General features: G+C 67.7%; 1 protein-coding gene across 3 annotated transcripts; it reads left to right on the top strand.

The window, feature by feature from the left end:
• Window positions 1-861: 861 nt before the first annotated feature.
• Window positions 862-8350, top strand: GRK2 (G protein-coupled receptor kinase 2). Of its 3 annotated transcripts, none has more exons than XM_080595117.1 (21): window positions 862-901; window positions 1379-1472; window positions 1999-2072; window positions 2389-2490; window positions 2599-2673; window positions 3110-3171; window positions 3469-3520; window positions 3794-3885; window positions 4175-4274; window positions 4387-4465; window positions 4601-4731; window positions 5066-5160; window positions 5233-5340; window positions 5422-5488; window positions 5835-5935; window positions 6030-6096; window positions 6174-6269; window positions 6365-6527; window positions 6636-6772; window positions 6979-7092; window positions 7319-8350. In XM_080595117.1, exons 2-21 carry the CDS (start codon window positions 1409-1411, stop codon window positions 7478-7480), a joined length of 1941 nt encoding a protein of 646 aa, XP_080451243.1. In that variant the 5' UTR covers window positions 862-901; window positions 1379-1408; the 3' UTR covers window positions 7481-8350. The 3 variants fall into 3 exon arrangements, with proteins under 3 accessions (XP_080451243.1, XP_080451242.1, XP_080451241.1); XM_080595116.1 differs by lacking the exon at window positions 862-901 and adding an exon at window positions 972-1233 and having other exon boundaries at window positions 1396-1472; XM_080595115.1 differs by lacking the exon at window positions 862-901 and adding an exon at window positions 995-1233 and having other exon boundaries at window positions 1396-1472; window positions 6982-7092.
• Window positions 8351-8734: the final 384 nt, after the last annotated feature.

The raw sequence follows: 8734 nt of genomic DNA, 5'->3' as shown, positions 1-8734 counted from the left end.
TGACCTTCGTCACCCATGGGGCACCCCAGCCCCCTTGGTGGGCAGGGGGGTGAAAATCCACAAGGAAGAAAAAGAGAGAATTATATATATAAAATCACTTAGTGATTTAAAACCAACCCAGACTGCTCCCTAAAGACAAGTCCTGCAAGAAAAGTCACTATTGTTTAAGGATTTGGTTGTGTTTTTGTTCTGTTTCAGTCCCCTCCCTCTTCCCCCCCACCCCCGGAGAAATATTGTAAATATATATTTTTTGTTGGCGATTTAGAGTCCATCTCTGATGTTTGTGCTTTAAAATTAAATGTAAGCATTAAGGGTAAAAGCAAACCCAGTCTTACGCTCTCTCAGTTGGTATGGCTCGGGCTGGGGGGTTTTTGGTCTGGGGGCAGAGGGAGGGGAGCTAGTTGGCCTTTTTTTTTTTTGTTGTCGTTTTCTTTCTGTTTTGTTCGTTTTGGTTTTATTTTTTTTTTCCTTTATAAGCATTCTCCGATACTGGTCTTAGAGAGGATCTTTGCTCATGACATATTACCACAGGTAGGGGAGCGACGTTGGCGGGGGGAGGGAAGATACCAGCCTCCGAAGGGAAATATTTTGTTTCTCGGGGGTGGATTTTTTTGGAATAAAAAAAAGTTTCGAGAAAAACCAAAACCCGGCGTCTCGGCTCTGCCCCTTGTTTCTCCGCGAGTCGGGCGGGCTCGGAGCTGCCGGGCTGCACCGGGCGCCTCCCGCAGGGCCCCGCGGCCCGGCTGCGCCCAGGCGCCCCCCCGCGCCCGTCGCGCACCGGGGGTGGGGCGGGCGGAAGGGGCCGGGCACCGACACCGACACCGGCACCGGGCCCGCCCCGCCCCGCCCCGCCCCGCTCCGGCCTGGGGCGGCAGCGCCGCGTCCGCCGCCCGCCCGCGGGGCCGAGGCCGCCCCCTGCCCCCTGCCCCCGCCGAGGCGCCGCCGCCGCTGCCGCCGGGGCCCCCCCCGCGCCGCCCGGCCCGGCCCGGGTGGGGTTGGGCCGGGGCCGGGGCCGGGGCCGGGCCGGGCCGGGCGCGGGCGGTTCCGTCTCGGTTCCGGTTCCGGTTCCGGGTCGGCGGGGTCGGGCCGGTGCCGGCCGCGGCGGGCGGCCCCGCGCAAGATGGCGGACCTGGAGGCGGTGCTGGCCGACGTGAGCTACCTGATGGCCATGGAGAAGAGCCGCGCCGCGCCCGCCGCCCGCGCCAGCAAGCGCATCCTGCTGCCCGAGCCCAGGTGAGCGCCGCGGCACGGCCCGGCACGGCCCGGCCCGGCACGGCCCCGCGGGGCCCGGCAGCACCGGGGCGGGGGAGCAGCGCGGCGGGAACGGGGCGGGCGCGGGGCGCGGGGCGGGTGCCGGTGCCGGGCGGGGTGTGCTGAGCCGCCGGTGCCCGCCAGCATCCGCAGCGTCATGCAGAAGTACCTGGAGGACCGGGGCGAGGTGACGTTCGACAAGATCTTCGCGCAGAAGATCGGTGAGTGGGGGGCGCGGGGGGCAGCGCCCGCGGTCACGGCGCTGCTGTTCGGGGGGGGCTGGGGCTGGGCTGGGCTGGCGGCAGCAGAAGCGGAGGCTGGGGCCGTCCCCCCCCCACCCCTGGGGCTGCGGGGCGCTGGGGCCGGGTGGCGCACCACCCCCCCACACCCCCCCGCACCACTTCCCCCTCCCTGTCACTTCCCCCAGCGCTGGCGCTAACCGTCCGGGGCAGGAAGCGCCGCTCGCTTCCTCCCGGCAGCTCTGGTGGTTTCCGCCACATCCGCCCCGCGGCAGCCCGTGCCCTCGCCCCGCGGCACCGACCCCCCCGCTGCTCCCCCCCCCCCGCCTCCTGCTGCCCCATGGTCCCGCGCTGCTCCCCGTGCCGCTTCTCGCCCTCGCCTCGCTGCGTTGCCCTGACAAACCCCGGGCCGCTTCTCCTGCCCAGGGCAGCCACCTTCGTCCCTTGGCCTGGGGGGGCACGGAGCGGGGCAGGCACCTCTCACACCGTGGCTCTGCCCCCCCCCCAGGGTACCTGCTGTTCCGGGACTTTGCCCTCAACCAGGCAGAGGAGGCCAAGCCCCTGATGGAGTTTTACGAGGAGGTGCGATGGGGGACCCGTCCTGGGGGCAGGAGGGGGCCGGGAGTGCGACTCAGGGCCTGCAGACCCCACCGATACGGTGTGCCCGGGGCACCCAAGGGAGACGGTGCCCTGGGCCCCTGGGAGGTGATGCCCCGGGACCTGGTAGCCGTGGGTGCCAGCCAGCAGGATGCGGTACCCGGTGGGGCTGGGGTCCTGTTTCCCAGCACGCTGGACCCTGGGGACTCCCCGCCGTGGGCTGCGCGTGCCCCGCGTGGGGCTGAGCCCCGTGGCGGTGCAGTCTGGGGAGCGCTGTGCCATGGATCTGTGCCCTCACCAGATCAAGAAGTACGAAAAGCTGGACTCGGAGGAGGAGCGAGCCTCCCGGAGCCGCCACATCTTTGACCATTACATCATGAAGGAGCTGCTGGCCTGCTCCCACGTGAGTGCCGTGTTGTGGGGAATTACGCCCTCGTTTGTGCAGCCCTGCGCGGGCCCTGTGCCCCCATCCCATCTTCCTGGGGTGACGCAGCCTCATCTCGCCCCACAGCCCTTCTCCAAGAGTGCCACGGAACATGTCCAGAGCCGCCTGAGCAAGAAGCAGGTGCCCCCAGACCTCTTCCAGGTGGGCATCGCTGGGGACAGAGAGGGGGCCCTGCCACCTCTGGTTAATCCTTACGGGGGGCTGGGGGAACCCCAGAAGGTGCGAGGACCCTGAGGGATGCTGATGGGAGGGGGTAAATGAGAGGGCTTCCTGGGGGTCCCCGTGGGGTTCTGTCGGGTCGCTTGGGGCTGGAATTAATAAGGGGACTCCTCAGAGGGTGGCGGTGGAGACACCAGGTGTACAGGTGACTAGGGGTAGCAGTGGGGTCCGCAGGGGCTGGCAGTGATGAGGATCCCCAAGGATGGGGTCCTCAGAGACACAGGTGACCCTGGGCGGCAGGAGGTGGCAGTGGGGATGTGAGAAATCGGGGAGCAGGGAAGGGGATACCCCAGGTAACGATGGGACCGAGGGGTGCGGGTGGCACTGGGGATGCAGCACTGACTCCTGTGTCCCCCAGCCCTACATTGAGGAGATCTGCCAGAACCTGCGCGGGGGCATCTTCCAGAAATTCATCGAGAGGTGAGACGGGCGCACAGCCCCTTGGGGACCAGGGTAGGTCCCGTCCCACTGGGGACGAGGGTCTCCCAGCCTTGGGGTGGGCCAGGGCCCCCTTCTTAGTTAGGAGCTCCAGGGGTGTTGGTCCCCAGGCCAGGGACTCAGGGCTCGTCACCTCCAGGTCTGGCCTGAGGTCTGTGTCCCCAGGCGGGGGTCCCACCTGCCTCCAGACGAGTCCCAGGGGTCCCGCTGCTCCGCGATGGGTCTCGGGAGGTCTCCGCAGGGGTCCCTCACTCTCGCCCTCTCTGTGCTTCGTTGCAGTGACAAGTTCACGCGGTTCTGCCAGTGGAAGAACGTGGAGCTGAACATCCATGTGAGCAGGGATCCATGTGCTGCTGGAGGGGGGACGTGGGTGCCGGGGAGGAGGCTGCTGCCGTGGCGCGCAGACGGGCACCACGCAGGGCAGGGGCACCCTCGCACCCCCTGGGCTGTCACTCCCGCGGGTGCTGGCGGTGCTCCCGCACTCACCCTTGTGGGTGTTCACGTTCCTTCCCTGGGGAAGCTGAGGCAGTGTGCGGGACAGCCCCCCGGGACACACCGTGCGGGTGCTCAGGGGTGACCCTCGCCTCTTTCTTGCCCGCTCCAGCTCACCATGAACGACTTCAGCGTTCACCGCATCATCGGCCGTGGCGGCTTCGGGGAGGTCTACGGCTGCCGGAAAGCGGACACGGGCAAAATGTAACGGGGGGGCAGGGGGTCCTGCCTGCGAGGCCGTGGTCCCGCGGGAGGGCCGGGGTGGGGGGTGGCGTTGCCGTGACAATAGGTGTTAGGGGTTGCAGCAGTGTCGCCATGGCTGCAGCTCTCCTGGAGACACGGGGACGTCACGGGGACGTCATGGTGGCTGTGGGCGGGAGCTGGGTGCGGTGACGTGGCCGCGGGTGCTGGCGGCACAGGGACGCGGCGTTGGGGGCGAGGCGCCACGGCCATGAGCAGCAGCAGGACCCTGCAGGGACCCTTTGTCCCCCAGGTACGCCATGAAGTGTTTGGACAAGAAGCGCATCAAGATGAAGCAGGGCGAGACCCTGGCCCTCAACGAGCGCATCATGTTGTCCCTCGTCAGCACCGGGGTGAGGGGACTCGGGCGTGGAACCAGGCTGGCACCCTGGTCACGGGTGGAGGCAGCGAGAGGGGTGCTCCTGGGGCACCGCCAGAGCTGCCTGACCCCATCTCTCGTGCCAGGACTGCCCGTTCATCGTGTGTATGTCGTATGCCTTCCACACGCCTGACAAGCTCAGCTTCATCCTCGACCTCATGAACGGTGAGAGGCCCTTGGCTACTCCCTGTCCCGCAGGGCTGTGATTCCCTTGAGCCCCTGTCTTGAAATTGCTTGCTTGGGCATCCCTGGGAGGACAGAGGGCAGTGCTGGAGTGACAGCTGATCCCCCTTACCGCAGGGGGGGACCTGCATTATCACCTCTCCCAGCACGGTGTCTTCTCGGAGGCGGAGATGCGGTTCTATGCAGCTGAGATCATCCTGGGCCTGGAGCACATGCACAGCCGCTTTGTGGTGTACCGTGACCTCAAGGTGACCGTCCCCATGGGCACCCATGGACCCCGCAGGCATCAGGAGGCCCCTCTGATGTCCCCAGGCCCCGTAGAGACCCCTGACCCTGCAGCAGCCCTTGGACCCCGTGGGCAGCCCCAGGTCCCACGGACACTCCCATCCCAGCAGGAAGCCCCTGGGCACTATGGGCACCCTTGAAACCCCGTGGGCACCCTGGGGACCTCAGCGGGTGCTTGCAGGTCCTGCAGGCGCCTAGGGCCCAGCCCCAGCCTGACACGCGTGGGCAGCCTGGCTTGGTTGCCACCCGTGCCTGCGGGCAGGGCTCAGGCTCAGGGGCAGCACTGTGTCCCGGCAGCCGGCAAACATCCTCCTGGACGAGTTTGGGCACGTCCGCATCTCAGACCTGGGCCTGGCCTGCGACTTCTCCAAGAAGAAGCCCCACGCCAGCGTGTGAGTGTGCCCGCGCACCACCCGCCCCCCCTGCCTGCCGGCACAGCCCCTGACCCCACTCTGTGCCTCCAGGGGCACCCACGGCTACATGGCCCCCGAGGTGCTGCAGAAAGGAGTGGCCTACGACAGCAGCGCCGACTGGTTCTCGCTAGGCTGCATGCTCTTCAAGCTGCTCCGGGGGTGAGTGCACGGGCACGGGGGGCGAGGGGAGCAGGGGGCAGATCCGGGGGCACCGCTGAGCCCCACTCCCCATGACCACAGGCACAGCCCCTTCCGGCAGCACAAGACGAAGGACAAGCATGAGATCGATCGCATGACCCTCACCATGGTGAGTGCAGGGCACTGGGCATCGGGTTTGGCCTGGAGGGAGGTGGGGACAGAGGGTCCCCTGGGGGGTGAGCAGCTCTCAGAGCGCGTGTTGGTGCCGTCTCCGTGTGTGTGTGTGCAGAATGACGTGTTTCCACATAGCTGGGTGTGTGCGCGCGGGCACCTGTAACCATACGCACATGTCAGTGCGTGCACCTCTGTGTGCCAGAACGTCCTGGGCGCGTGTGGGTCCGTGTGCGCACACATGCCTGACTCTTCATGTCTTGGTGCCACGCACATGTATGCCACGGTGCTTGCGTGCCCTCACACGCTTGTGCAGGTGTGAGCAGCCGTGCCCTCGCCCGCAGGCCATCGAGCTGCCCGACTCCTTCTCCCCCGAGCTGCGTTCCCTGCTCGAAGGGTTGCTGCAGCGGGACGTCAACCGGCGGCTGGGCTGCATGGGGCATGGGTGAGTCCCGGTGGGCACGGGGAAGAAGGGTCCCACTGCAGCCACACCGCAGCCCCCGGGGGATCCACAGCGCTCACCCCTCCTTGCTCCTCAGGGCTCAGGAGGTGAAGGAGGAGCCCTTCTTCAAGGGTCTGGACTGGCAAATGGTTTTCCTGCAGAAGGTGAGGGGCACAGCACAGGGGCAAGGGTAGGGGGGCCCAGGCAGGCACCCCCTGGACACCCCCTCTCCCGCCTGCAGTACCCACCACCCCTGATCCCACCCCGGGGTGAGGTGAACGCAGCTGACGCCTTCGACATCGGCTCCTTTGATGAGGAGGACACGAAGGGTATCAAGGTACTGGGGCGGCGGGGCTGGGCTGCTGCCGGCTGCTGCCTAAGTGCAGGGGGCCGGGGTGGGGGCCTGGCCCTGACCCTGTGCCTCCCTGCCAGCTGCTAGAGAGCGACCAGGAGCTGTACCGCAACTTCCCGCTCACCATCTCGGAGCGGTGGCAGCAGGAGGTGACAGAGACGGTCTTTGACGCTGTCAACGCTGACACTGACAAGCTGGAGGCTCGCAAGAAAGCCAAGAACAAGCAGCTGGGACATGAGGAGGGTGAGTGGGGCCGGGTGTTCTCTGGGTCCCCCGGTGCCTCTGCCGGCCTCTGGCTCTGCCCAGGCGGTCCCAGCGCTGACACTCTGTCCCCCGGTGCTGCGGAGACAGACTATGCCATGGGCAAGGACTGCATCATGCACGGGTACATGTCCAAGCTGGGCAACCCCTTCTTGACACAGTGGCAGCGCCGCTACTTCTACCTCTTTCCCAACCGCCTGGAGTGGCGTGGGGAGGGCGAGTCACCGGTAAGGCGGGCAGGGGCGAGGGGGGGCGCGGGGCGAGCTGTGCAGGGTGCAGCTGGTGGACGTCAGCGCGTGCTGGACACGGGGGCTCAAGGCAGTGGGATGTGCACAAACATGCACGGCACTGTGAGGGGTAGAGGGTGCACGGGGGCGTGGGGGGCTCGGCGTGGGTGTAGGGACTGGGGGCCGGGCTGAACCTGTCCCCCCAGCAGTCTCTGCTCACCATGGAGGAGATCGACTCGGTGGAGGAGACGCAGGTGAAGGAGCGCAAGTGCATCCTGCTCCGCATCCGCGGCGGCAAGCAGTTCGTGCTGCAGTGTGACGTGAGTGTGCCCTGGGCCACCCCCACGGGCTGGCTGTCCCCTGGGGGTCACTGGCCAGCCCCCTGGGTGCTGGCCACCTCCTGCCCCTTGCTAGCCATCCCCTGCGAGGAGCTAGTCACTTCAGCTGGGCACTGACCACACCTTGCTTGGTGCTAGCAAGCCCGGGGCAAGCCCTGAGCCCTGGTGCCGCAGGGAGCCCCGCTCTGACCTGTGCCCTGCCCCGCAGAGCGACCCCGAGCTGGTGCAGTGGCGGAAGGAGCTGCGGGATGCCCAGCGCCAGGCCCAGCAGCTGCTGCAGCGAGTGCCGCGCATGCAGAACAAGCCCCGCTCGCCTGTGGTGGAGCTCAGCAAAGTGCCGTTCATCCAGCGCTCCGCCAACGGGCTCTGACCGCGCGCCCTCCTCCCCACTTCCCACCCCACTTCTAATTTATTGGGTTGGGTTCCCACGTGCCCCTGCTCCTCGTCATCCCTGGGCCAGGCACTGCAGGGATGCCCCGTGCCAGATCCAGCCCTGTGCCCAGGCACCCCTGGGGTCGGGCGTGGAGGGGGCTCAGCCGCCAGCAGGGAGCTGGTGCCGGCCGCGTGGCTTGTGCTCGGCACGTCTCCCCGGCGTCCCCCCGGTCCTCTGTGACCTCTCCAGCTGAGATGAAGGTAGCCCCATGCCCTTCTCCCTGCCTGCTGCTCTGCCCCCAGCCTGGTGCCTGCTTCACCACCGCCATGTGTGCCAAACAGGGCGGGCGGCTGCCCCCCCCCTCCACGCAGGTCAAGACCTGACCCCCCCCCCTTCACCCGTAGCCTTTGCCCTGGCCCTTTCGTGCCCATCCTGTGGGTGCCAAGTCCTTGATGTGCCCGTGAGAGTGAGTGCGCGCGTGCTTGCCTAGGGGACCCCTGTAAATACTGTGTGATGGGTCCCCTGCCCCTCCCGCCACCCCCTGCGCTGGGTGGGGGGCACCCCTGGCACCCCCGGGCAGGGGGTGGGCAAGGAGAGGGCAGCAGGGGGGCCCCCCTCTGCGTGCTGTCGCCTTGCTGCCCGTGTCCCCAGCGGCAGGGTGTTGTCGTCGCCCGTTTCCCCCAGCCCTGGGGGCATCTGTAAATATTGGTCTGCGGCCCCCGCGCTCCGGGGGCTGCCGGCGGGAGGGGACGCCGGGCAGGGTCTGGGTGTGAATGAGGTTTTAATGAGCGGAGACGTGAGAATGGAGAGAGAGAGAAAAAAAGAGAAAAAAAAAAAAAGAGTTTTTATAATAAAGATGTGGAAAAACACCGTCCGGCTGCTGTCCCCGGGTGACCGCGGCTGTGCCGGCGTTCCTGGGCCGCTCCCCGCCCGGGGGCTGCGCGCCTGGCGCCGGCGGGACGGGACGGGACGGGACGGGACGGGACGGGACGGGACGGGACGGGACGGGACGGGACGGGACGGGACGGGACGGGACGGGACGGGACGAGGCGGCGCCGGGGGGCGCGGGGCCGGGGGGGGTGGGGGAGTCCCCGGGGCACCGAGGCCCCCGCTGGGATGGGGTCTGGGGGGGTTGGTCCCGGAGCCGGGGGCGGTGCTGGGGCCGGGCCCTCGGTGCCCCGGTGCCCCGGTGCCGTGAGCCGGCTCCGCGGCGCCGGTTGCGGGCCCGGTGCTCCCGGCCGCCGTGCCCGG

This window comes from Anser brachyrhynchus (assembly GCF_964034855.1).
Source record: "Anser brachyrhynchus genome assembly, chromosome: 5".
Taxonomy (NCBI): domain Eukaryota; kingdom Metazoa; phylum Chordata; class Aves; order Anseriformes; family Anatidae; genus Anser; species Anser brachyrhynchus.
Note: the sequence above shows the minus strand (reverse complement) of the source record. Positions and strands in the feature narration are given on the sequence as shown.

Coding starts and splice junctions, on each gene's coding strand:
- GRK2 (XM_080595116.1), top strand. CDS start 1,121: ATGGCGGACCTGGAGGCGGTGCTGGCCGACGTGAGCTACCTGATGGCC. Junction 2,073..2,388: donor TGATGGAGTTTTACGAGGAG/GTGCGATGGGGG, acceptor TGCCCTCACCAG/ATCAAGAAGTACGAAAAGCT. Junction 2,491..2,598: donor AGCTGCTGGCCTGCTCCCAC/GTGAGTGCCGTG, acceptor CTCGCCCCACAG/CCCTTCTCCAAGAGTGCCAC.